The sequence below is a fragment of the Cryptomonas paramecium genome, chromosome 2, assembly GCF_000194455.1.
Source record: "Cryptomonas paramecium strain CCAP977/2A chromosome 2, complete sequence".
NCBI classification, from domain to species: Eukaryota; class Cryptophyceae; order Cryptomonadales; family Cryptomonadaceae; genus Cryptomonas; species Cryptomonas paramaecium.
Window position 1 is genome coordinate 95,989 of NC_015330.1, and position 24,482 is coordinate 120,470.

General features: G+C 22.9%; 26 protein-coding genes and 2 non-coding genes across 28 annotated transcripts; 16 read left to right on the forward strand and 12 right to left on the reverse strand.

Annotated features, from left to right (window-relative positions):
* Positions 1–36: 36 nt before the first annotated feature.
* Positions 37–258, forward strand: CPARA_2gp268 (hypothetical protein; the record flags this gene model as incomplete). The annotated part of the gene is made up of 1 exon (XM_003239776.1): positions 37–258. One exon carries the CDS (start codon positions 37–39, stop codon positions 256–258), a length of 222 nt encoding a protein of 73 aa, XP_003239824.1.
* Positions 249–1,061, reverse strand: CPARA_2gp269 (hypothetical protein; the record flags this gene model as incomplete). The annotated part of the gene is made up of 1 exon (XM_003239777.1): positions 249–1,061. The coding sequence occupies one exon, from the start codon at positions 1,059–1,061 to the stop codon at positions 249–251; it is 813 nt and encodes a 270-aa protein (XP_003239825.1).
* A 219-nt stretch (positions 1,062–1,280) lies between these two features.
* Positions 1,281–1,361, forward strand: trnR. The gene is given in 2 exon segments: positions 1,281–1,317; positions 1,326–1,361. It is a non-coding gene; the product is annotated as a tRNA-Arg (tRNA).
* Positions 1,362–1,452: 91 nt separating this feature from the next.
* pab1 (polyadenylate-binding protein) lies at positions 1,453–2,556 on the forward strand (the record flags this gene model as incomplete). Its single annotated transcript, XM_003239778.1, has 1 exon — positions 1,453–2,556. The coding sequence occupies one exon, from the start codon at positions 1,453–1,455 to the stop codon at positions 2,554–2,556; it is 1,104 nt and encodes a 367-aa protein (XP_003239826.1).
* Positions 2,557–2,893: 337 nt separating this feature from the next.
* CPARA_2gp271 (transcription factor protein) lies at positions 2,894–4,105 on the reverse strand (the record flags this gene model as incomplete). The annotated part of the gene is made up of 1 exon (XM_003239779.1): positions 2,894–4,105. The coding sequence occupies one exon, from the start codon at positions 4,103–4,105 to the stop codon at positions 2,894–2,896; it is 1,212 nt and encodes a 403-aa protein (XP_003239827.1).
* Positions 4,106–4,167: 62 nt separating this feature from the next.
* On the reverse strand, positions 4,168–4,731 carry rpl13A (60S ribosomal protein L13A; the record flags this gene model as incomplete). Its single annotated transcript, XM_003239780.1, has 1 exon — positions 4,168–4,731. The coding sequence occupies one exon, from the start codon at positions 4,729–4,731 to the stop codon at positions 4,168–4,170; it is 564 nt and encodes a 187-aa protein (XP_003239828.1).
* Positions 4,732–5,003: 272 nt separating this feature from the next.
* CPARA_2gp273 (hypothetical protein) lies at positions 5,004–5,156 on the reverse strand (the record flags this gene model as incomplete). The annotated part of the gene is made up of 1 exon (XM_003239781.1): positions 5,004–5,156. The coding sequence occupies one exon, from the start codon at positions 5,154–5,156 to the stop codon at positions 5,004–5,006; it is 153 nt and encodes a 50-aa protein (XP_003239829.1).
* Positions 5,157–5,192: 36 nt separating this feature from the next.
* CPARA_2gp274 (hypothetical protein) lies at positions 5,193–5,990 on the forward strand (the record flags this gene model as incomplete). The annotated part of the gene is made up of 1 exon (XM_003239782.1): positions 5,193–5,990. One exon carries the CDS (start codon positions 5,193–5,195, stop codon positions 5,988–5,990), a length of 798 nt encoding a protein of 265 aa, XP_003239830.1.
* Positions 5,991–6,164: 174 nt separating this feature from the next.
* rps11 (40S ribosomal protein S11) lies at positions 6,165–6,578 on the reverse strand (the record flags this gene model as incomplete). The annotated part of the gene is made up of 1 exon (XM_003239783.1): positions 6,165–6,578. The coding sequence occupies one exon, from the start codon at positions 6,576–6,578 to the stop codon at positions 6,165–6,167; it is 414 nt and encodes a 137-aa protein (XP_003239831.1).
* An 81-nt stretch (positions 6,579–6,659) lies between these two features.
* rpl18A (60S ribosomal protein L18A) lies at positions 6,660–7,118 on the forward strand (the record flags this gene model as incomplete). Its single annotated transcript, XM_003239784.1, has 1 exon — positions 6,660–7,118. The coding sequence occupies one exon, from the start codon at positions 6,660–6,662 to the stop codon at positions 7,116–7,118; it is 459 nt and encodes a 152-aa protein (XP_003239832.1).
* A 101-nt stretch (positions 7,119–7,219) lies between these two features.
* Positions 7,220–8,488, forward strand: CPARA_2gp277 (hypothetical protein; the record flags this gene model as incomplete). Its single annotated transcript, XM_003239785.1, has 1 exon — positions 7,220–8,488. One exon carries the CDS (start codon positions 7,220–7,222, stop codon positions 8,486–8,488), a length of 1,269 nt encoding a protein of 422 aa, XP_003239833.1.
* A 203-nt stretch (positions 8,489–8,691) lies between these two features.
* Positions 8,692–9,333, forward strand: CPARA_2gp278 (hypothetical protein; the record flags this gene model as incomplete). The annotated part of the gene is made up of 1 exon (XM_003239786.1): positions 8,692–9,333. One exon carries the CDS (start codon positions 8,692–8,694, stop codon positions 9,331–9,333), a length of 642 nt encoding a protein of 213 aa, XP_003239834.1.
* Positions 9,334–9,444: 111 nt separating this feature from the next.
* Positions 9,445–11,718, forward strand: tbl3 (transducin (beta) 3-like protein; the record flags this gene model as incomplete). Its single annotated transcript, XM_003239787.1, has 1 exon — positions 9,445–11,718. The coding sequence occupies one exon, from the start codon at positions 9,445–9,447 to the stop codon at positions 11,716–11,718; it is 2,274 nt and encodes a 757-aa protein (XP_003239835.1).
* A 41-nt stretch (positions 11,719–11,759) lies between these two features.
* On the reverse strand, positions 11,760–11,927 carry CPARA_2gp280 (hypothetical protein; the record flags this gene model as incomplete). Its single annotated transcript, XM_003239788.1, has 1 exon — positions 11,760–11,927. One exon carries the CDS (start codon positions 11,925–11,927, stop codon positions 11,760–11,762), a length of 168 nt encoding a protein of 55 aa, XP_003239836.1.
* Positions 11,928–12,168: 241 nt separating this feature from the next.
* Positions 12,169–13,053, reverse strand: CPARA_2gp281 (hypothetical protein; the record flags this gene model as incomplete). Its single annotated transcript, XM_003239789.1, has 1 exon — positions 12,169–13,053. The coding sequence occupies one exon, from the start codon at positions 13,051–13,053 to the stop codon at positions 12,169–12,171; it is 885 nt and encodes a 294-aa protein (XP_003239837.1).
* Positions 13,054–13,149: 96 nt separating this feature from the next.
* On the reverse strand, positions 13,150–13,797 carry imp4 (U3 snoRNP protein, IMP4; the record flags this gene model as incomplete). Its single annotated transcript, XM_003239790.1, has 1 exon — positions 13,150–13,797. One exon carries the CDS (start codon positions 13,795–13,797, stop codon positions 13,150–13,152), a length of 648 nt encoding a protein of 215 aa, XP_003239838.1.
* A 129-nt stretch (positions 13,798–13,926) lies between these two features.
* Positions 13,927–14,352, forward strand: CPARA_2gp283 (hypothetical protein; the record flags this gene model as incomplete). The annotated part of the gene is made up of 1 exon (XM_003239791.1): positions 13,927–14,352. The coding sequence occupies one exon, from the start codon at positions 13,927–13,929 to the stop codon at positions 14,350–14,352; it is 426 nt and encodes a 141-aa protein (XP_003239839.1).
* Positions 14,353–14,620: 268 nt separating this feature from the next.
* rpl14 (60S ribosomal protein L14A) lies at positions 14,621–14,998 on the forward strand (the record flags this gene model as incomplete). Its single annotated transcript, XM_003239792.1, has 1 exon — positions 14,621–14,998. One exon carries the CDS (start codon positions 14,621–14,623, stop codon positions 14,996–14,998), a length of 378 nt encoding a protein of 125 aa, XP_003239840.1.
* A 145-nt stretch (positions 14,999–15,143) lies between these two features.
* Positions 15,144–16,325, forward strand: nop5 (SAR DNA-binding protein-1; the record flags this gene model as incomplete). The annotated part of the gene is made up of 1 exon (XM_003239793.1): positions 15,144–16,325. One exon carries the CDS (start codon positions 15,144–15,146, stop codon positions 16,323–16,325), a length of 1,182 nt encoding a protein of 393 aa, XP_003239841.1.
* Positions 16,326–16,382: 57 nt separating this feature from the next.
* On the forward strand, positions 16,383–17,819 carry has1 (RNA-dependent helicase; the record flags this gene model as incomplete). The annotated part of the gene is made up of 1 exon (XM_003239794.1): positions 16,383–17,819. One exon carries the CDS (start codon positions 16,383–16,385, stop codon positions 17,817–17,819), a length of 1,437 nt encoding a protein of 478 aa, XP_003239842.1.
* Positions 17,820–17,894: 75 nt separating this feature from the next.
* Positions 17,895–17,967, reverse strand: trnR. Its single transcript has one exon. It is a non-coding gene; the product is annotated as a tRNA-Arg (tRNA).
* Positions 17,968–18,063: 96 nt separating this feature from the next.
* rip1 (Rev interacting protein Rip-1-like protein) lies at positions 18,064–18,789 on the reverse strand (the record flags this gene model as incomplete). Its single annotated transcript, XM_003239795.1, has 1 exon — positions 18,064–18,789. The coding sequence occupies one exon, from the start codon at positions 18,787–18,789 to the stop codon at positions 18,064–18,066; it is 726 nt and encodes a 241-aa protein (XP_003239843.1).
* Positions 18,790–18,847: 58 nt separating this feature from the next.
* secE (preprotein translocase secE subunit) lies at positions 18,848–19,189 on the forward strand (the record flags this gene model as incomplete). The annotated part of the gene is made up of 1 exon (XM_003239796.1): positions 18,848–19,189. The coding sequence occupies one exon, from the start codon at positions 18,848–18,850 to the stop codon at positions 19,187–19,189; it is 342 nt and encodes a 113-aa protein (XP_003239844.1).
* Positions 19,190–19,238: 49 nt separating this feature from the next.
* CPARA_2gp289 (hypothetical protein) lies at positions 19,239–20,234 on the forward strand (the record flags this gene model as incomplete). Its single annotated transcript, XM_003239797.1, has 1 exon — positions 19,239–20,234. The coding sequence occupies one exon, from the start codon at positions 19,239–19,241 to the stop codon at positions 20,232–20,234; it is 996 nt and encodes a 331-aa protein (XP_003239845.1).
* Positions 20,235–20,540: 306 nt separating this feature from the next.
* CPARA_2gp290 (hypothetical protein) lies at positions 20,541–21,434 on the forward strand (the record flags this gene model as incomplete). The annotated part of the gene is made up of 1 exon (XM_003239798.1): positions 20,541–21,434. The coding sequence occupies one exon, from the start codon at positions 20,541–20,543 to the stop codon at positions 21,432–21,434; it is 894 nt and encodes a 297-aa protein (XP_003239846.1).
* A 405-nt stretch (positions 21,435–21,839) lies between these two features.
* On the forward strand, positions 21,840–22,694 carry CPARA_2gp291 (hypothetical protein; the record flags this gene model as incomplete). Its single annotated transcript, XM_003239799.1, has 1 exon — positions 21,840–22,694. One exon carries the CDS (start codon positions 21,840–21,842, stop codon positions 22,692–22,694), a length of 855 nt encoding a protein of 284 aa, XP_003239847.1.
* On the reverse strand, positions 22,691–24,160 carry engA (GTP-binding protein EngA; the record flags this gene model as incomplete). Its single annotated transcript, XM_003239800.1, has 1 exon — positions 22,691–24,160. One exon carries the CDS (start codon positions 24,158–24,160, stop codon positions 22,691–22,693), a length of 1,470 nt encoding a protein of 489 aa, XP_003239848.1.
* A 56-nt stretch (positions 24,161–24,216) lies between these two features.
* CPARA_2gp293 (hypothetical protein) lies at positions 24,217–24,471 on the reverse strand (the record flags this gene model as incomplete). The annotated part of the gene is made up of 1 exon (XM_003239801.1): positions 24,217–24,471. One exon carries the CDS (start codon positions 24,469–24,471, stop codon positions 24,217–24,219), a length of 255 nt encoding a protein of 84 aa, XP_003239849.1.
* Positions 24,472–24,482: the final 11 nt, after the last annotated feature.

Genomic DNA, 24,482 nt, shown 5'->3' on the forward strand with positions numbered 1-24,482 from the left:
TATATTTAAATTTATATAAAAACTAATCTAAATTTAATGCTTTTGTCTATTAAAAGAATTAAAAATTTTATAATGAAAAGAAATAAAAAATTAAAAAAAATATCATCCGAAAAATCAATTGCAATTAGTAAAATTTTAGATTTTTTGTTAATAGAAATTATAAACAAATCCATGGTAGTCAAAGATCGACTTAAAAATAATAAAATTAAAAAAAGAACAATACAGCTGGCTCTTTCCGTAGAAATAAATCAAACGTGACGGCATAGATTTTGTTTGCAAATCCAAAATTTTATTTTTTCGCAAAATGATTTTAATAAGATATGGTAACTCCCGTAAAAGACTAAATTAGTTTTATAAGATTTAAAATTCAAAAAGATCAAAAAAATAAATTTTTTAGCATAACTAGAAGTTTCTTTTGACTGGATCAAAATAGTTAGATCAGATATAGTTAACTTGAAAATGTTAATTTCAAAAAAACTAAAACAAATTAATAGTTTATAAAATAATTTAGTTGTATTTAAATCATGTGTAAACAAAGAAAAAAAATATTCAATCGCATAAAAACACAAAAAGTCAAGTGGAAATAAAATATCAAAAAAGTTATATACATTCATTCCGATATATGTGAAAAAACAAGAAATGAGGCAACCCTTGAGTTGTGTGAATTTAAACAAAACTTTGTAGTTTAAACATAATTCAAATACAAAATCATCTTTATTGTAACCTGGTATTAATGATTGATTAAGTTTAAAAATATTTTTCGTAAAAATTTGGTTATTTAATAACTCGGTTATTATTAAAAATATTAAGTTAGAATGTAAATTTGTATATATAAAATAAAAGAAATAAAATATATCAAAATTTGGTTTTCCGATTAAACTTTTATAAAAAGTACACGAAATCAATTTTTTATTTGCGAACAAGTTGATAATTCTTTTTAAATATAATTGCCGATTGCCTCTAAAAATTTTATACGAATTGTAGATACAAAAAACATCGCATTGAATTAACGAGTTTAAAAAAGCTGATATTTTTCTTATAAAGAGTTTTATACATTTCATGTTATTTGATATGTTTAAAATTTTTTTTTTTCAAAAAAATAATTTTTCAAAATTAATATACTTTCTTTATTTGACAATATTTCGACAAGAGTTCTTCCTTTCAGTGATTTTTTCGTATTGTTTGGTTTAAACTTTATTGTAATAAAATCCGAGAAAAAAATAAGGTGTTTTTTCATAAAAGATAAATCTGATGTATAATTAAGGATATCTCTCAAGTCAGATCTCGTGGCGCAATGGATAGCGTGTTAGACTTCTATACACGAAATCTAAAGATTGTGGGTTCGATTCCCATCGAGATTGTGTCTAAATTTATGTTTTTTTGTATTTAAATAGTTTTAGTTTATACATAAATTTAATTTCAGATAACATATTAGCAAGGCGATAAAAAGAGATGAACAATCTAAGTCTATGCAAACGGTTGTACATTTTGCATATAAATAATTTAAATGATACTACACAAGAACGTGATTTGTATTTTTTTTTTTCTTTTTACAAGAAAATGCACTCTTTAAAAATATGTTTTAATTTATTTACAAACCAATCTCTAGGATATGGTTATTTAAATTTTCAAAATTATAAAGATGCCAAATTTATATTAAAGAAAATAAATTTTTATTCAGATGATTACATTTTTAAAATTCCTTTGTATTTAACATGGAAAAGTTGTAACATCCGGACAAAAACATCTAAATTTGCAAAATTGTTTGTTAAAAATTTTAAACCTTATTTTTATACTAGATTTTTATTTCAAAGTTTTTTAGTATTTGGAAAAATTGTTTTATATAAAGTTACATCTACTGATACAAAGAATACAAGACGTGAATTTATACAATTTAAAAAACATTCTAATTCCATCAAAATTTTGAATAATTCTGATAATTTTTTTTTCAAATTTTCTGGGTTATTGACTAACATTTGCACAATTTATAAAAAAATTAATGATAATTTCACAAACATTTACATAGATAATGTTAATTTTGAATTTTCAAAATTGATTTGGATAAAAAAAATGTTTGAAAAAATTGGTCCAGTTTGGTCAATTTTTATTAATAAACATAAAAAAAACAATATAACTAACTATATATTTATAAATTTTAGGCAATTAATTAATACGAAAAAGGCAATTAGTTTAATAAACAACAAAAAAAATAAAAGTTCAATTGCAATAGTTTACAGAGTAGAAAAAGACTTAAAAAAGAAAACATTTTCAAATAAAATTTTATTTGACAATAAGATAGGTGTTTCATATTTTCTCGTTAGAAACAATTTTCTATTTATCAATTTCGATAAAACTTTTTTTGTTTTTTTTTTAGTTTATTTTTTTTTTTTTTCAGAAAAAATAATAAATATCAAACTAAAAAAAAAACAAAAAAACAGCGTTAAATCCTTTTGTATATTAAATTCAGAAGGTCAGATAGATTTATTACAAACAACTTTTAGAAAAATTATTTTTCTGAAAAAAAAAAAAATTACACCTTCTTTGTTTTTAATGTAAAAAAATGCCTAAATTTTTTACATTTTTGTAAAAAAAGCATAAAAAAAAATTGTGTGACTGTAGAAACAAAGGTTTATGTTCAAACTTGGCTAACAAATATCAAAGTGAAAGAAAATCGTGAAAAAATAATTGCGAATTTTCTTAATTTTTTATTCAAAAAAAACAAAATGAATAATTTGGGAGAAATTTTATACAAAACAATTGTTTCAAAAAAAAACTATTTATTTGCAAAAAAACTTACAGGTGTTTTTTTACTTTTACACAATAGAAAATTATCTGCTATTTTGTCTTTAGAAAATTTTTTTCTAAAATCAGTAAAAATAATAAAGTTTATAAATCAAAAATGTTTATTAAACAAACAGCTATCTTTGACATAAAGTCGAAACCGTTTCCAATTTAAACATATTCTCTTGAACTTTGTATTAAATTTCTTCTTTAAAAAATAAAATCTAAATATTTCCATTTTTGATATTAGGTTTATAAAAAAACTATTATTTTTACATTGAACATATTTATCTATTCGGTGTAGATATGTTCGTAAATCTACAGGAAAATCATAATTAATTATACAATTACTTACTAAAAGATTTAACTTGATGTTTTCGGAATCAGAACAAATGAGAGCGGTTATTTTTTTACATTCCAACATTTGCAATGTAAGCAGTTTTGTAAAAAAATTCATTCCTCTACACAATTTTCCGACCTTTAAAATTCTTTTGAAGTGTGAAAACAATTTTTCGCAAATTTTTCTCGAAGATACAAATATAATTAAACTATTATGTTTATTCTTTTTTTCAAAAGAAAAATTATAACCGAATTTTAATAAAATTAAAATGCAGTTAATTTTCAAAGAAAAAGGACAAAACAAGTACATATGTATAATATTACGTACTTTTAAATCTGTATTTTCGTTTTTTAAAAAATAAAATGCAGATTTTAAACAACAAAGTTTTTTTAAAAATTTGATTCGTTTGCTTAATAAATTTATAAATATCAAAATTCGATTAAAATGAAATAAACAAATTAAATTTTTTACGCAAGCTACCGAATAGTACTGAATCGTTAAACCAAAATCTTCAAACACAATCATATCAATTTTTATATTTTTTTGGATCAAACTCGACTTTACACAATTTGGAGTTAAAATAATTAATTTCTTATATTGAGTTACATTTAAAGATAAAATTATTTTTTTAAAAAAATCCGGTTTCAATATAAGATAGCTTGAAATTTGTTTAATTTTTCCTAATTTATCAAAAACAGTTTTAATTTGCAATCCCGATTCTTTGCTTAAGCTTAAAATTATTATTTTAAAAAATTTATCGTTCATTTCGATTAAATGAAGAGATGTTAGTACAAAAGTTAGAATTTTATCGATGCCAATTTTTGAACATATTATTGAGTCTTTTTTAGACAATATAGAAGGTATGCAAATTTGTTGTAACAAAGTTACAAATTTTATTTTATTTTTTTTGCATACACCAATAATCCATTTTGCTAAACCTGTTTTTTCAATTTGAAAACGAAGTCTGTTGTCAAGTCGAGACATCTTTTTTTTACAAAAAAATATAAACAAATTTGCATGTACACAAAAAGAGGTCTTTTTAAAATTTAATCAATATTAACTTTTTTTTCATAACATTTAAATTTTGTACGCATCTGTTCCATTTTGCTGATATAATACAATCTATTTTTGAGTTTGTCTTCGTTGTTTATTTTTTGCACTATATCATAGTTTTTCCAACCTATTTCAAGAGAAATATCTTTTATATCGCAATATTTGGAATTTTTGGATAATTTTAAAACTCTTAAACTTTGTGGTATAACAAATTTTTTCATCTTGCTAAAAAAATAAGGTACACCATCATAAACACGCAAATTTAACAAAGCTTTCAAACCTTTCTTTATTTTATAAGGAAGCATTCCTCTTACGGTTTTCCAAAGAATTTGCGAAGGAGATTTAAAATGCAAAGGGCCTCTTTGTGGATTTGTTGCTGTTTTTTTATTAAAAATCTTTGTATACTTTATTTTTGATCTGATTTTCTTTCCTGAAATCTGAACTTTATTGCAATTTAGAATTACTACTTTATTTCCCTGTAAAAGATATTTTGCACAAGTTGACGACAAACGTCCTAGGAGATGCCCGGTTCCGTCTAGTACAAATGGTTTTTTCATCCAAGCTAAAAATATATAAGGGTTGTCTGACACACTTTTAAAAAAATGTATATTATATTATTGTTAAATTAAAATTTAGTTAAAATTTCAGACCTAAATCAAGCAAATGTTTTTGTAGATAAAAAAACATTATAAATATTAAATCAAATAATTTGATAAAAATACTTGATTTAATGGTAGATGCCGATTACAAAAATAAATTATATCAATTTTGATTTTTTATTTAAAGAATCATTTTTATATTTTAAAAAAGTACAAATCAATCAAAAAAATTAATTATTCACACGTTTTAAAAGCCAGTTTAAATAAAAATTCTTTATATACACACAGACGTTAATTCTGTGTCTGTTTCCTTCTGTATGTTGTTTATACACTTTTTGTGATGTATTGAAAATAAAAATTTTACAATAAAAACATATTAACATATTTTTTATTAAATTTTAATAGCATCCCCATTTTTTATGCGAAATTTGAGTACTTGCAGGAAAATTTTTGAAAATTTATTAATAGATAGTAACATTGGTTACAATTTATGGTTTATATACTTATATTTTGAAATAAAAATTTTTTTTTCAAAGAATATTAAAGAAATCAAGAAAAGAATTTTTCTTTGGATTTTTTTTCAGAAAAAAATAAATACACGTTTTTATCCTATGTGTTTATTTTCTAATTTAAAAAAAATACTTAATTGTAGTATTTTTTTTTCGAATCATATGAAAATTTTATTCATAAAAAATACTAAACGTAGTACACGCGTTCATGATTCGGTAAATTTTTTGTCTAATATAAATAACTTTATATACTTAAAATGGAGTTTATTAAATTTTTTTAAACTCGAATTAAAATTTGGGAATATAAAAAATTTGATAGTTTATTTTCAATTTTTATCTTTAAATTATTTTTTTAACTTATTATATTTATTAATAAATAAAATATCTATAAAAGTTATATATAAGAAAATTATTTTTTCAAAACAATATTTTTTTTTTTTAAATCAATCTAAAAATAATATCTATCAAACAGAAATTGCACAATATGCAAATAATTTATTAAAAATCGATCAATTTTTGAAGCAGTTTCTTTTGGCAAAAGTATCAAAAATAAGGCGGTTTATCCCATCAACTTTTAATTGCATTCAAAAAAAAATATCGAGATATCAAAATATATCTTTCGTATATGATATTTATTTCAAAAAAAATTTTTATTTTCGCAGAGTAAAAAAGAATCTATTATTAATGTTTTTATTTTATTTTTTTTAAAAAAATATAACTGAGTTCGGCCTATAAATTGTAATTTGCTTGAAGATTTTTCATACCCTAAAACAAATTCGAAATTTTTAATTAAAGAGAGAGTTCGAGTACAACTTTTTTCCTTATAAAAATTACTATTAATACGTACTCGATGATCATTTAATAAAAATTGTTTATCTCACGTTAATTTTTTTGACTGTCGATCCGTAATACGTTAAATCTAATTGTTTTAGACAATGGTCTGCATTGTCCAATTGTCACCAAATCTCCCTCTTTTATTTTAAAATAAGGAGAACAATGACAAGGGATGTTAGTATGACGTCTTTCAAACCTTTTGTACTTAGATCTATAATACAAGTAATCTTTTCTTACTATAATTGAATTTTTCATTTTAGTTGAAATGACCATACCTTTTAAAATCCTTCCTCGTATAGACACGTTTCCTTTAAATGGACATTTTTTGTCATCATAAAAATTTTTTACCATTTTAGGTGAAAATTTAAAACCCATTCCTATTGTTTTATACCAACATTGATTGTTTTCTTTCTTAGGATATTTTGTTACAGAACCAATTTTGGTATTACGTTTAAATTGCATCAAAACTTTGTGTTAAAATATATGATAACATATGAAGTTGTTCTGCTATTGTAATCTTGATATAAAATTTATAAATACGAAATGACATGGGTTCGTGAATACTATGTAATTGGTAAATTAACACCGAGTCGAAAAACCTCTGATTCTGAAATTGTTGTAATGAAAATATTTGCCAAAAATAAACTAAATGCTAAAAGTAACTATTTTCGTAATATAACTGCAACTCAAAAAAAAAAAAAGGCCCAAATTGATGTAATCGATATAAAAGAAATATACGAAAAAAATAACAAAAATATAAAAGAATATGGAATTTGGATAAAATACAAATTAAATTTCAAAGCTGTAAATATGTATAAAGAATACAGAGATATATCAGCTAGCGGCGCCGTTGGACAAATGTATTCAGATATTTCGAGTAAATATAAAATAAAATTTAATCAAATTATGGTATTAAGAATTGAACGTCTGAGCGAGAAAGAATGTCTACGTAGTTCGATCAAACAATTTCATGTGCATGATATTAAATTTCCGAATATTTAAAAAAAATGACATTCATTGTCAAATACAATCACAGAAAATAGATCGAGATGGTAATGTTAAAAAAATATATACATATTTAATACTTTTTAATTTTTTGTTTTATGTATCACCAAAATTTTTTTGTCACTGAATTTATTTTATATATTTATTTTATTTTAAATCATTGTAGTTTTATTTTGTTCTCAGAAATTAAAAACATTCTTCTTTTGAAAAATTACATATATAGTAATTATGTTCAAAAAAAACGTTTTTTAATTTTGAATTACAAATATTTTTTTTTTTTGAACGATTCGGTGCCATTTTTTTTACGCTTCAACCTAAATGACACTGGGTTAATTTTATACAAAAAATTTAAGAATTATTTTTTCTATGAAATTAAGAAAAAACTTTCAAAAAATGCAAAACATTTCAAAAAAAAAAGTGCTAACAAAATTTCAAAGCTTTTTTCAAAAAATAAATCTTCTGTGTTTAATTATATTTTAAAATTTTTAGTACCCTTTTTCATAGTATATGCTAAATTAATTTATCAATGTTGTTTTAATAATTTTTTTATGTTCATAATTGTATACGAACATTTTTTTTATATAAAAAGTTTAGAAATCAATAAATTTCTGCATAAAATATATTCTGGTTTTTTAATAAAAAAAATTTTCTTACAAAAAATCTGGAAGTTGGATAAAGATTGTATTTTTTTCTTGTATGAACTTTTTTTTTATATAAATTTCGAAAAAAAAAACATGAAAGCTAATTTTTTTATTTTCAAAACAAGAAAAAAAGAAAATTGTTTATTTCGAAATATTTTTTATATCCAAAATCAACTCAATAAAAAAAATTTCAACTTCTTCTGTTATTCTGGCAATCATGTTAGTTTCTATTTTAAATTAAAAAATAATATGCTTCAGGTATTTAAAAACGGTTGTTTATTTGTCATTTCAAATATATTTGAATTATTTTCTTTAATACGTGTCTTGTGTTTAAAAACTTTGGATTTTTTACCCGATGAAATGGAAAAAATTTTTTTTTCCGCATACGTATCGAGAACTTATAAAACTACAAATATTTTCTATTTCACGTATTTTTTTCTTTATTTAAATTTTTTAATTTTTTTAAAACTTTTCATTTTCAAACGAGTTATAAATAAAATTAAAAAAATTTTCTTCTCCTTCTTCTTCTTCTTACTGAAGATTAAATTTAGTTTTATTGGAAATTATTTAAATTACCTTAAATCGACTAATAGAAAAACGGAATTGATTTTCAATAAAGTTAATTTTTTTCCGGTCTTAAATCTATGTATTCAAGATTATTGTTTTTTTTTTTTTACATTTTTTTTTAAAAAAAAAAAAAGCTTTTCAGAGAAAATTTATGTTTAGATATTTCTTTTCTGTTTAAAAATAAATCTTATATAAAAGAACATATTATAGATAAACCGAATATAAACTTTAAAAAAATAATTTATTACAATGATTGTATCAAATACCAAAAAAATAAAATTTATTTTTTTATTTTATCTTTAAATTTAAAATTTTTATCGTATAAAATTTCAAATATCATAGATTATAAAACATATTTACCAATGCAAGTTTTTAAAACGTTACGATCGTGCTATAATGCTTTTTTTTTATACAGCAAGAAAAAAACAACAGTTAACTGTAAATTTAATTTAACTGAAATTTTAGCCGAGGCTACTGGTTTAATTTGTGGTGTACAAAAATTTTTTTCTTTTAAAATTAATTTATCACAATCGTCAATTTTCATGTTTTTTAATAAAAATTCAATTCTTTTTAAAAAAGACGTATCGTCTTTGTCAAAGTTTCTAATTTTAAATCAAACTGAGCTTTTACTAAAAGACAAAACACCTTTTGTCCACCTTATCCAATGTAAAAAAATCAGAAAGCTACAATTTTTCGTACTAAAAAAAAAACTCATTTTCAATTTATTTTTACAACCGAATGATCACTCGAAATTTTTCTTTCTAAAAAAAAAAAATTTATATTTAAATATATATAACCACAAGGAAAAAGAAAGAGTGTATATATCCCAGTGTTTAATTATTAAATGTTTGAAACATTTCGAAAATTTAACCCCTAGTAAACTAATGATTTTGTTAAAAAATAAAATTGATTCTGATAGTAGAGGAATAATAATACAATTCGAAAAACTTTTAAGAAAAAAATATGCTTATTATGTAAAAAATCTCGTTACTATGAAAATCTAGTTTATTTTTCAGGAAAAAACAAATACAACTCACAAAATTTATGCGACCGCCCTGATTTTCATCATCTTAAAAATTTTTGTATTAAAATATTTATATTAACCGAATTTAAGGATGCCTTTTTTAAAAACCGATAGTTTTTCTTTTCAAGAAAAAAAACTCTATAAAATTTTGTCCAAATCTATAAATACGTTCGATAATTTTCATGAATTTTTTTTTAAAAAAATTTTTCTGAATAGAAATTTTTTGATATTAGGTACGGTATTTTTTAATAAAGTTTATATATTTTCTTTGGTTAAACAAAAAATAAAATTATTAAATTTACTCGAAGAAAGCTCAGAATTAATTATTTTAACTAAGGTGTCGGCAACCGGAAAAAAAATCGTGACATGTACTAAAAAAAACAAAATTTTTTTATATATAATATGTTTTTTCGGAAAAAAAAATAAAAATATTAAATATTATAAAAAACTCGAAATCTACAAAGAAAAGAAAATCTTATCTATTTGTTTTGACCAGAAAGAGCTTTTATTAATAATTTCTTATGAAAACGGTGGGTTGAGTATCTTTAATACTAAAAAAAAAACTTTTATTGAACTAAATATAAATATCTCTTTCGAAAAATTTCATATTTGTCACCAAGACTTTGTTACAAAAATAATCGGAAAAACATCGTTTGGATTTTTCATCCAATATGATTTATTTGATAAAAAAATTTTATATAAGAAAAAAGCTGATTTTTTTATGACTTTTGAAAATTTAGTTTTACTTCAATCACAAAAAAAATTGCAAGTTAGATGCATTTGTCATGATAAAAAATTAGTGAACATAAAATTGTTTATTATTTATCCAATATTTGCTTTTATCAACCAAAGTGCTGTATTGATTTATCACGAATTTAATTTTTTTTATATAAAATTAAGCTCAAAAAAAATATTAAAATATAAAGAAAATATTTTTTTGAACAAATTTTTATATACAAGAAAAAAATCTGTTCAACAATTTTTTATATACAATAACAATCTTGTTAATTTTGTAATTATTTTGCATTTAAAACTGGACATTATTTTATTTTCTAAAGCAATATCCGAAAATAGAATGTCATTGTATATTTATAATTCACAATTTTGTAATTTACGCAAAATTCATGATGTGAAGTTTGTTAATGAAGAATGTTCCCTTTTGGTTGCTACCGATGACCAAGACATCAGGTTATATCATGTAAAAAGCTTTTATCTTAAAGGCTTATTTTCTTTTCAAAATTCATTTTTCTTAAAAATAGAAACAAAAGGAAATTTACTGATGGCAAATAGTTCGGCAGGAAAAATCGTGTTTTGGAAAATAGATCGGTTTTGTCTATTGACGTCTATAAACATCTCTAACGAAAATACGAATATTTTTTCTCTTTTCAAACAGGGTGGTGTTGTGAATTTTTTTATATCAGGGGGAAAGGATTGTATTGTAAAATTATGGAAATTCCATTTTAAATCAATTTTTGACTTAAAAGTTGATTTATTAGGCCAAAGAAAAATGGAAAAAAGTAAAATTTGTTTAATCTCGACTCATGAATCAAAAAGCATATTCGCGGTTGCTTCAGAGTGTAAAAAAATATTCTTATGGAAAAAATCTTCTAAAAACCCTTATTTAGTAATAAACAAATTTAGAAAATCAATATGGTGCTTAAATTTTTCTCGTAAAAAAAACTGGTTGGTGACAGGATTGTCTAATGGTGACATTTTTTTCTTTGATTTATCAGACGGCTCTTGTTTGAAAAAATTGCATGATCATACGGGTTCAATAACAAATTGCGTGCTTAGCTTAGATGATTTTTATTTATATACTTCTAATTCTAAAGGGGAAATGAAAATATGGAAAATAAAACCAAGTACTTGCACAAATGTTATAAGAAAAAACAAAAATTGTATATGGGCTTTTGCTTTTAGTACATTTCAAAACTTTATTATAGTAGGTTACGCCGACGGGACTCTTATTTTTATAAAACAAGTCGAATCTGAATTTCCATTTAAACAGAAATTAAAGTTTAAAATTTTTAACTTAACTAGAAATTCTAATGTAAGAAAAGAAAGTTGTTTTATTCTAACTCACGTACTAAACTTTAACGATTCCAAATTATTATTTAAATTTCTAATATGTATTTCAGACAAATTTTCTCCGCTTTTTGAAAATATCATATTATTCCTTTCAAATCTAAATACACGTACATTACAATTTTTTTTTAAATGTATGTTAACATGGAATGTAGAAAAAGAAAAAGCGTGTATATTAAAAAAAATTTTAATAGCTGTGGAACGGAATTTTCCTTTTTTTTCAATTAACTTTAAAAAAAAAATTTTGAATTTTTTAGATATGTCATACTTAGAAGGTTAATTTTCTCGTTACTGTTTAAAAAATTTTTACTCGCTTTGACGTTATAATTTCAATTTTATCTTGTAGATCAAATTTGATTTATTTTCTACCAAGAATTTTACGAGATTTACAAAAAATTTCCAGTTTTTGGATTTTAAATTTTTTTTTAACATGTAATTAAACTCTTGAAAATTTTTTTCCACACATCTAGTTGTTAGTAAAAATAACATAAAATTAAATTTTTTGTTATATCGTATATTTTAAACAAATTTTCGTATTTTAATAAATAAAAATAATCTTTGTATGCTGATGAAAACGTTATTTTTTGAAAGATTTTTCTGATCAAATCTACCATTCCAAAACGAAAAAAAAAATTGGCTATCGTAAATTTAATGTCGATCAGATATTTATTTGAAATCAAGTATGAAAAAATCTTTTCTACTTTAGTTGGAATTTTTTTAAAATTTATACTTAAAAAAAAAACTGACCTTTGAAAAACCGGATACAGATATTTTTGTTCAGCCCGTTTCCGATTATTAATTCTAGACAAGTTAATAATCTTTTCAGGTAAAAACTTGATAAATTATACCTTTTGACCAGTAAAGCTACAATATGAAGCAGTTTTTTAATTTCATGTGTAATGAGAACCATGGCTAAAAAACGAACTTGTGTTATAAATGGACAATCAGCTTTATGTATTATCATTTTCATGTTATAAATACCAAAGTTCAAATATTGTCCAACAAGAATGTGTTTTTCGAATAATCCATATACTTTTTTATACTTATTGTATTTTTGTATAAACTTATAGTATATATTTATTATATAAAGAGATAAAAATTTTATCCACACGTTTTTATAAAATAATAATTTAATTTTTTGTACAGTTTTTTTTTTAGAAAGAGTAAAAACAATGTTTCTGCTTTTTTTTTTATATATTTTATATCCAAAAACACATAATCTCTTTTTTTTAAAAAAATCTGTATTCAAAAGAGTTTTGTCTAGATGTATTTTTTGTTTAAACGTAAAAAAGGTTTTTTTAACACGATATAAACTATAAAAAAATATTAATCTGAACACAACGAACTGGGTGCATTTGGTTATAATTTTCAAATTTAGACTATCAGAATAAAATAAATAAAAATAAAAAGAAATATTAAAAAAAAAAAAACTTGACAAATACACGAAAAGCAAACTTTTTGCTGTAAAAAAAATTTCACCTCTTTTTTTCTTCATGCTAAAAAATAAATTTTTAGATTTAAAAGAATTTTTTAATTTTAAGAATTTTTTTTTCAGCATTTTAAAATCTTTTTTGTGAAAAAAGAAAATTGATGTTCTTTTTTTTTTACGAAACATTCTAATTATGACACGTATTACGTTAATTATTTTTTTTAAAAAAAAATAATTAACGTAATAAAATAATTTGTAAATATATAAATATATTTACAAATTTCAGCTTTTAATGAAAATGGCAGTTCCAGGTTTTTTATACCACTTGAAAGCAATTTTCTTTTGTTGAAAAAATATTTCTAATGATATTTTAAAAAGATACATATCGAAATTAGGATGTATTTTTTCAAGGAAAAATTTTTTTTTTAATTTTTCTTTTAAAAAAAACCAGTAACATCTTAAAAAGACAAAACTCTTTTTTTCCTTTAAGAATATTATTTTTCTAAAGTTTTTTTTGAAAAAAGAAAATAAACTTATAAATATAAAAATTATACATTTTCCCAGAGGAGAACCGAACCCTTCGATTACAACCAGAGTAGATTGATGTGATAAATTCAATTTTTTTTCAACAGCACTCGTTATAACGTTGAATAATTTAAAAAACAAAGTTGGACCAGATGGTAGATGGAAAATAACCATACAACTGGGTTTGTTTTTAATTTGATAAACTAGTATCAAATTAGCCACGTTCTGAATTATACAAAATCGAATTAGAGATTTTAAAGAAAGATTTCCCCTGTTCACTCTATGTGAACAGGGGAATATTATATTTAACTTTTTGATAAAGTTCAAAGACATACGAGAAGGGTTTTTTGACGTTGTAATTATAATTTTCGATTTTTCACTAAAAAAAGTAATGCTTTTTTTCATAATAAAATTAAAAAGCAAGTATGTGCTTATTAAAACCAAACAAAATTTTCATAAATATACTTTTTTAAAGGACGCGTCGATCCTATAAAAAACGCGTGTATACCAAGTTGGTCAATTTAATTTAAACCTATGATTCGAAAAATAACTAGCCTAGTAAAAAAAGCAAATTTATGTCATCTAGAAAACATAAGGTATAATTTAAATTTAAATCTTGAAATATGTGATAAATCGAAAAAAAAAATTTTTTCAAACCAAAATTTTGTTTTTAAACTTAAAAACAAAATTTTGACATTTAAACAACAAAAAACAATTGAAAGTAAAACAAATTTAATTTACGCCATAAAAAATTCTACAGAATCTATACACGTGTCCGACGTTATAAAAAATTATTTTAACATAAAACTGGATTTACTAAGTTTAGTTAAATATACAGAGAAAGAAAGAATTTTGATATTGATAAAGAAGAAAAATTTTCAAAATTTACTAATATTTCCTCATGGAAGAAATTATATTTTCGCTTCAACCGAAGATTTGATAAATTGGCATAAAATATGAGAAAAATGTATATCCAATCGAGCAGTTTGATTCAAATGAAAATATACGATTTTAATGACTAAAGACTTTATTTTTAAAAAATTTACTTCAGGTTAGTATTATTATTGTGTTTATATTTTATAAATTTCGTTAGTTTAGTCAAACAAAATAACAAAAAAAAATTCAAAAGATCCAGAAAATAAGAGAAATAAACAGAACATTGATTTTTAATTATGACAATATACGCATTTAAGACAGTTTATTCGGTAAAAGTGTGTGAAAATCTAAAATGAGCTTGACGAATTTTATAGAAATAGGAAGAGTAATAGTTATAAAGAAAGGAGTTTTTCGCGGAAAAATTGGAGTTATAGTAGATGTGATAGATAAAAATAGATGTTTGGTTGACGGATGGGCTTCTCGTCAAATTATAAATGTAAAAAATATAAAATTAACAAAAGTGGTAATAAAAGGTATTGATAAAAAAATTGGCTCAAGAAAATTAAAAACTAAGCTAGAATGCAATTTAAATTTAATATATAGATGGTGCGAAACTAAAGCTGCCATAAAATATTATTCGAATGAAAGAAAAAAACAACTTGATGATTTTGATATTTTTAAATATAAAATAGGGAAACAATGCAAAAATGTATTTCTCTATTCAAATTAAAACATAACCCGCAAAAAGAGTGTGAAGAGATCGTTTCTCGCTTGTAAGTTTTTGAACTCCTGACCATTTGATCTGCAGTCAAACGCTCTATAGTCTTTAACCACTGAGCTACACACTCCTATAATCATTTCTATTCTTTTTTAAAATGTTATTACTTGTTGAAAATTTAAAAGGATATGGATTACTTCGTATAAATGACACCGAGAAAAAATACATTTTACGAGCTGTATATGAGTATAAAACGAAGATAGAAGCAATCAAAACTACAGAAAATTTAATTAAAGGAAAAATCAATAAAAAATTTAAAAATTTTTTAAAAAATAGCATAAATACGAAAGAAAGGTTGTTAGTAAGTGACATAAAGCTTAAAAATACAATAAATAAAAAATTAGGAAAAAATTTTTGCAAATTTGTTGCGTTTGAAAATGTTTTTCAACGTTTTAAGAATTATTTTGAAAAAAAAATTACTCCGAATAAAAAAAATGATACGGTAGCAATGGCTTCTCATTTTATCTATGGAAAAAAGGTTAGATTTTGTGGAATAAAAAAAGATTTAACAATTACGTATTCAATCAAAATTCTAGAAGAAACTGAAAAAAAAATTAATTTTTATTACCTTAGGTTAAAAGAGTGGTACAACTGGCATTTTCCTGAATTATGCGATTTAAATTTAGATAGCTTAACATTTTCCAGGCTTATATGTGAATTCGAAACGAGAAAAAAACTTAAGGTAACAGATATAACGCATATATTAAACAAAAAGGATGCTTTCTTTATAAAAAAAGCAGCACAAACTTCAATCGGGTGTGATTTTGAAAAAGAAGATTTTGAAAATATTGTCCATCTATCACATCAAATTATTTCTATTTACGAATTTAAAGAAATTGTAAGAAAATATCTAAAAAACAAAATGTACATAGTAGCTCCCAATCTGACAACAATCGTAGGAGATAGAATAGGAGCTAAATTAATTTCTTACGCTAAATCGATATTTGATTTAGCAAAATATCCTTCTTCGACTATACAGCTTTTTGGAGCGGAAAAAGCTATGTTTAAAGCAAAAAAAAATAAAACTCCAACTCCAAAGTTCGGGATCATTTATAATTGCTCAATTGTCAAAAAGGCTTCTTCTTCGAAAAACAAAGGAAAATTAAGCAGAATGATTTCTGCAAAAATAGCTCTTGCTGTACGAGCTGACACTTTAAAAGAGCTTAAGTATGGAGGTATACTCGGAATAAAAAACAGACATAAAATTGAAAAAAGACTAGAGCAGCTTGAATCATTTAATAAAAAAACTAAAATACCCAAGGTTTTTTTGTTGCGTTAATTGATTTAAGATATAAAATTGTATTAAAAAACCAATTCAATATTATTTTTTTCTCGAATGAAATCCAATAAAAAAAATTTTCTAGTAAAAACATATAAAAATTTTTTATTTCAAAAAAGAGAAAACAAAGATGTATGGCTGTTTACTATTGTAAAAGAAAGTGTAATAACAAAGCACACGTTTGAGCTTCTTTTAATATCGAAGCTCACGATGTTGAAATTATTGGAACAACATTACACTCATATGACGAATATTCAAAGTTTAGGAATACCGTTACAAATATGCGGCTTTGATATACTTGGTTCTGCTCAAACTGGATCTGGGAAAACCATTGCATTCTGTGTTCCTTTGATTGAATTTGTATATACGGTTAAATGGGCCAATTTTAATAGCCTTGCTGGAATCATTTTGACCCCTACCAGAGAACTGACGCTTCAGAATTATTGCGTGGTTAAAGATTTGTTAGCATTACATTCTCAGTCATGTGGAATATTAATGGGAGGAACTAATAAAAAAACAGAAATTGAAAAAATAAAAAAAGGCCAGCCGATAATAATTGCAACTCCAGGAAGATTGTTAGACCATTTGACAAGTAAATCTAATTTTCCTATTAAGTTTTTACAAATCTTGATAATAGATGAAGCAGATCGTTGTTTAGAGGCTGGATTCGAAGAAGAAATATATAAAATTATATCAATTTTTCCCAAAAAAAGACAAACGATTTTGTTCAGTGCCACTCAAACTAGAAGTGTCGAAAGTTTAAGTGTAATATCCTTCGTAACAAAACCAATCTATCTAAGCATACAAAATGGTTTAAATACGAACGTAATACCCAAAATAGAACAAAATTTTTTAGTCTGTAAACCTGAATATAAATTCATTTCATTGGTGTCTTTTTTGAAAAAAAACGAAAATAAAAAGATTGTGGTTTTTTTTAATTCTTGTAACGAAGTTAGGTTTTTTTCAATTTTGTCGAAATTATTAGGTATACCTGTATTAAATTTTCACGGAAAACAAAAACAAGTTAAAAGAACGTCGGTTTTTTTTGAATTTTGTAAAAAAAAAAAATCAATATTATTTTGCACTGATGTTGCTTCTCGAGGTTTAGATATACCTTCTATTGATTGGGTAATTCATTTCGATGCTCCTTTGGAAATTAGAAATTATTTTCATAGGATAGGCAGAACTTGCAGAGGCGTAGAAACAGTTGGAAAAAGTTTAATTTTTCTTTTGCCATCAGAAATAAACTTTCTGATACTCTTAAAAAAAAACAAAATAAAGGTGTCTGAGTATAAATTTCAAAACGAAAATTTGTTTGTCATGTGTTGCAAGTTAATAGATATTGTTAAAAAAAACAACTATTTATTTGAACTATCAAAAGAAGCATTTAAAAGTTTTTTAAATTCATATTCAAATTCAACTTTAAAAGAAATTTTTGATGTTAAAAAAGTAGATTTAAAATCTCTAGCAAACAGCTTCGGGCTAAGAATTTAATGCAAATGTTAATACATTTGCGCATATTTTTTAAGTATGATTTTCGATAGTTTAAAATGAAAAATTATAGCAAAAGAGCCACGACGGGACTTGAACCCGTAATCTTTAGATCCGAAGTCTAACACTATATCCATTAAGCTACGCAGCCTTTATCGACGTCATTTTTTTTTAAAAATATTAATTAAATCAAGACTGGCCGGCACTTTGTTTTTTGCAATTGATCTATTCTTTTTTGATAAAAAGTCTACTTTGTTTTCATGTCTTTTTTTTTTTGAAGAAACAGATTAATTGTATTTGGTTGATTTTTTAAAATTTTCGAAGTCGAAGGTAATTTTTTTGTATTAAAAAATGGTAAATATTTTTCCCAATTTTGGTTATTGAATTTTAAAATGTTATAGAGTTTTTGTTTCATAATCAACATTTTTATATATAAAATTGGATGAATTTTGAACGTGGAATTTTCAACAATATTGCGAACATATTTTATTCCTAAATGTTGACCCATGCATGAAACTGTATTTCCTTGTATTATTAAATAACACTGGGTAATTACTTCAATGATTTTTACCACTATTCCTTTTTTTCCGATGAGATTTTTTCTTTTCTTTAAAAAATTGAATTTATTACAATTTGACCTGGAAATTTTAATTATATCGCAAAAAATTTGGTCGTCAAATATTTTAGCTGCTTGTCGAACCGGTACACTTCTTGCGATTAGCTTAACGAAATCTCTAGCCTTAATAATTACAAAAGGATCTTTTGTATTTAAACTATTTGAAATTTCTATAAAACCAAATTTTAAATTTAATTTTAATTTTAATTTATAAAAAAAAAATATTTTTTTAATCGTTTTCCACGATTCTTTTATACAATTTTCCTGATACTTTGGAAATAAAACTACAAATTTACTTTGAAATACAAATACATTTGAAATATTTTTATCCAAATTTTTTTTTAAAATACAATACATTTTACTTTTTAAACGAACGCGCACCGGTGGTACAATTTTATTTAATCAATTGGTATACATGCTAATTAAAACTTTTTTATCAGATTATACAAATCAGATTACGCAAACTAGCTTTATTTGTAAACCAATTTGTTATTATAAATTCACAAAAAAGACCAGATATAACTTTAATAATTTATTTTTAAAAAAAGGAAAAGAAAATAACTTAAGAAGAAATTTTTTACAAATTCTGATGGAAATGAAAGAGGAGATCTGGTTAATAAAATGGCCTGTTCTCAATGAAGTATTTAAGCAAATTATCGCAGTTTTAATTATCCTGAGTATTTCAGCATTTTTTGTATACACAATAGACGGTATACTTGGAGTTGTAAATAGATTATTTTTTATAAAATTGAATTGATTTGTTTTATGATTTATACATAATTTTAAAATATTCAACGTGAAAACAAATGTTTATCTTTGACAAAATTGTTACAGATGTTATATATACATTAATTCTTTTGAACGGATCGTTAATTTATAATAAAACCAAAACACAAGTTAGTTGGAAGGATTTTTTTAGAAAAAATTTTAAACTTCTATTTAAACCAAAAATATTAATTAAAAATCAAGCATTGCCGAGCGTGGTTTATAAGAATATTTTCAAAAAAATAAACAATAAATTACATAAATTCAAGCCCGTGTATACAGGTTTTTTTTATAAAAAAATAAAGCTTAATTATGTACAACATAATACATCAAAAAACTTTACATGGTCTTTATTCAAAAAAGAATATAACGCGGGTTGCGTAAATTTTTGTCGAACTATCACAATTTCTTATACGATTCGGATTGTTTGTTATTTTTGCTTAAACGAGACTTATCTAATTGAAACATTTGATTACTCAAACTTAATTTTTGTAAATTTTATTGAAAAAACATTTTCGAGTTACTTTTATAAAAATTTCATCACATTCAACCATTTTTGTGTTTATTGTCGAGAGAGAAAAAAAATGAATCAAAGAATTCAAATAAAATTTTTTGATTCGAATTCTCTTAGTCTATGCCATATTTGTTCTTTATTCATTACCCAGCCTGTGTTTTATATCAACAATGTTGTGGAAAAAAAAAATTACTTTTTCAGTGTATTTGCCACATATGAAAATAAAATAAATTTTGTTTTAAAAAATAGATTAAAAACGGAAACGAGTGTATTTGTTTCTATTTTAGTCAAAATAAATGTTTTTTTAAAAATAAACCTTTTTTTTTTAATTAAAGCTGTTTCAAATAATATATCGAAGCTAATGATTTTTTTAAAGGAATTCAAGAAAATATCAAAAAGACTTTATTCTAGAAAAAACGCCAGAATATCAATTTTAAAATTATATAATAAGTATATAAATAAGTTCTTTTTTGAAAATTGTAAAAAGCTGGATAATTATATAGATTTATGCGATTCTGTATAATTTTTCTGTCATAAAAATTAAAAAAATTAAGTAATGTTCATTCTAGATTTTTATACATATGTATGAATGTGCTGTTGTATAGACTGATTTCGAATCAATATAAATACCATGTTAGTCAGAAATTAGACGAATCTTTTGTTAAATTAAAAGTGTATATAAATAAAAAAAAACTCAAATACCAAAAAAAAAATTGATCCTAGAAAAAGAAAATTATATAAGAAAAAAAAAGTCATTTTTTTGTTAAAAGCCTCCATTTACGTAGCGAATTTTTTTTCGAAAAAAGATGTGCAAAAATATGCGTTTTATATGAAAATTTTAATTTGTGAAATAAAAATTAACCTTTTTACAGTAAGCATGTGTGTATTTAACATAAAAATCATGTTAAATAACATTTATGTTAAATATAAGCTTTATGTAGTTGAAATTTTGAATGTTATCCGAAAAAAAATAAATTTACTACAAAGTTTATTATTATTTCTTAAAAAGAAAAATAATGAAATTATAAACAAATTAGCGTTAAAAATTTTATTTTTAGCAAACAAGAACTGCTTTCTAAATGAAAATGATTTTTTAGGAAAATATTTTCTATTGTACAAAAAAAATAAATTTCTTGTGTACAGATTCATGCAAGAGATAGAAAATTTTTCTAGTATTATTTCTTTATACGAAACAGAGCAATTTTTATTGATGTATAAACAACATTTAAACTACAGTCAGCGTTCTATCGAAAATATTAAAAAAAAAAATATTGTTTTATTTTATCCAACTTTTTTTTTAATAGCATTCGAAAGATTTCGAAAATCTACTATATTCTTAGTAAAAACTGCTAAAAAATTTTCAAAATATTACTTATGTAAAATTCCTTTATTTTTGTTATTCGAGATAATTGAAATTTTGTTAAAACTTATAAAAGTAAGTTTTATTAGATTAAAATATATCAAAATTTTTTATTTTTTATTTAAATCAAAAATTTTATTGAAAAAATACAAAAAAAACAGAAGTTTTTTATTCTTCATTTTTTGTTTTAAGTTGATTTGCGTTGTAAAGTATTGTAAAAAAATTGCTTTTTTTATAAATAAATTAACGTTTTTGTACAAAAAAAAAATATATGTAAAAAAACACTGTTATATATATTTCAAAATTTTTTTCGAGAAAAAAATTGCTTCAATAATAATCTTATTCGCTTATTTAAAGTTTTAGTACAGAATTCTAGAATTTCGAGAAATAAATTATTTATTTTTTCGTTCAAAATTTTTTTTTTTAGTAGGAAAACAAATTAGTAATAATTTTTTAAATAAAAAAGTCAATCTAACACTAAAAAATCTTCATAAAATTTTAGAATTATTCATAAAGAAGTTTTATTTAATTATAAGTAAATTTATTTTTTTTAAATTAACAAAAAAATTACAAAAAGAAATAAGCTACAAAGGAAAAATTTTTCAAAATCAAGCTGTTATTACGATTAAACTAATATTAAAAAAAAATAAAATAAAAAAAATTACCAACATAATTCTACGAAATTTGGTCAAAATTCTTTGTAAAAAAGCTGTCACTTTAGAATTTATATACGTTTTCAGTTCAAAAATATTGATAAAACGAAACCAAATGTTTGATTTTTTAATAATAAAACTATTATTTGAAATGAAGAGTAAAAAAATTATAATTATAAGAGCAATACTAAAACTTATTTTTTATTTTTTAGATAAAAATTTTTTGCTATTTATAAAAAAACATCAATGGATGAATATATGTACTGAACTGATAAAAATATCTGCAAGTTTTGATTTTTTGGTAAAAAAATATTGTTTATGTTGTATGTTTCGCATCAAAAACATAATAAATTATGGGAAGATAACAGGAGAAATGGTTTTTTTCTATAGAAATGTAAAAAAAAAACACTCTTATTCGAAATTCATTTTACTTTCTTTATTTGCTGAAAATTTTGGATGTCAGACTATGTTTTTTTTTTTTTTTCGTATTATCAAAACGAATAACTCGGTTGAAAATTTAATTGGATTAGACATATTCGTATATATAATCTGGTATTTACCGATTAGAACTTTTGATTATTATTCAGATCTAGTTTGTTTTGTATTAGAAAAACTTTGCACTCAAAAAAAAAAGTCTTGTAGCTTTTATATTCTATTAGGATTATTTTCAAAAAAAATAAAAAATACCAAATATTTACCGAGTTTATATTTTGTGTTAGTGAATATTTGGCCAGATATTTATCAGATTAAAAAATTAACTTTCAAATGTGTTTTATTTTCAATTCAAAAAATTTGCTTTTTTGCGAATAACATTCAAATCAAATTCATGATATCTGTTGGCATTTTTCATTCTATAACAAATATTAGGAAAATTTATTGGCACGTGTATAATGCAACTAAAGACAAACTAAAAAATGTATATGTTGATCTGATTTTACCAAATGTCAACAAAAGGTTTAAGCTAATTTAAAATTTTTTATACCAAAAAAATTTCAAGCTACTACTGTAAAATCCCAATTGAACTCTAAATTGATTTTCGATATAGCGTTTGTAAGATTCTTGAATTAAAACAGGTTCATTCGCAAAAATCGCAAAAGTAGGGGGTCTCTCGCTCAATTGGACAGAATAATATATTTTAGGATATTTTTCTTTTTTCTTAACACAAAAACCTTTTTTTTTCATTGCTTCTTGTAAAATTTCATTTATAACAGATGTTGGGATACGGCGGTTATATTGTTCAATTGCGATATCTATCGACTTAAAAATTTTTTGATATCTGATTTTTTTTTTCGAAGACAAAAATAAAATATTAGCCCAGTTAACAAGAGGAAGAAAATATCGAATAATTTTTACCATTTCACAATAATCAATTTTTTTTTGTAAAAAAATTTCTTCATATTTTTCTACTAATATAATACAAGTTGTTTTTTGCATATTAATCGACTGGGCAAGTTTACGATCCTTTTCAGTTATTCCAACCATTGCATTTATTATAAACAAAATGCAATCTGATTGTCGAATTGTTTTTGAATTTGCTGTTAAAAAAAAATCAAAGTTATTATTTTGTGAAAATTTTTGTTTATTTGGCGTTGTATCGATAAGGTTATAAATGTTAAAATTCGAGCATTCTTTTGCTAAAAGTGATTTGTTTGTTGACATTTTTTTATGAAAAAAAAAACCGAATTTTTTTTCAGTTGGAAAAATCGTTTCAAAAAAATTTCCCGAGTTTAGTTTACCAACTATTCCAATATTTATAAAATTCCCAAGAAAAACGGGTGAGTTTGTAAAATATTTGAATATTTTAGACGATATGTTTTTTAAATTACTTCCATGGACAGAAGACATCGGAATTGCTTCACCGAATCCAAGTTTTAAAAACGTGCCAAGGTTAACTTTATAATTATCTTTATTTTCGCATTTATTTGCAACTAAAAGTACAGGAATTTGACATAACTTCAAAAATTCACCAATTTTTATATCTTCTGAACTTAAACCTAATTTTCCGTTTACCATGAATATAATTAAACTTGAGTCTCGAATAGAAAACAAACTTTTTGCATTATTTTTTTCAAAATTGTCTGACAAGATATTTTCTGTGTGTATAATTAGATATTTTTGATTAAATTGAAAATATTTTTTATATTCGGGCAGAAGATGCGGTTCAACTTCCGGATCACCTGTTAATTTGTTTATAAACGTGTTTTTTCCCACGTTCTTTTTTCCTATCACAATAACAACTGGGTTTCTATTCAAATATTTAAATAGAAAACTATCTGGCAATGAATTGTAGTAGTTGTTACTATTATTGCTTTTTTTTGGACGTGATTGATGCAAAAAAATTTGTTTGGAATTGTCATTTACTAAAGTGAAAAATCTACTTTTGTTGGATACATGGTCTAATTTATAAATTCGATATAAAAAAAAATATAAAAACATGCGTCAACTTTTTTTAAAAAAATAGATGAACGGTCTTGAAAATACAAAAACAGCTGTCATTTCGTCGTCCAATCTGGGCAAGAAATATTTAATAAATACACAAACTGAGTTTTAATCGGAACGAACGATACCACGAAAAAAAAATTGCAATTCATTTTTATTTTTTTATCAAAAGCAAAAGATAAAAAAAGTTTTCTTAAAAAGGTTTTCTTAAAAAAAATAACTTTTTTATGTAAAAGAACGTATACAAAAGAAAAAAAAAACAGATAAATTTTCGAAAAAAAAGAACTGATTTTTTTTACGCTCGACATAGATTGTATAA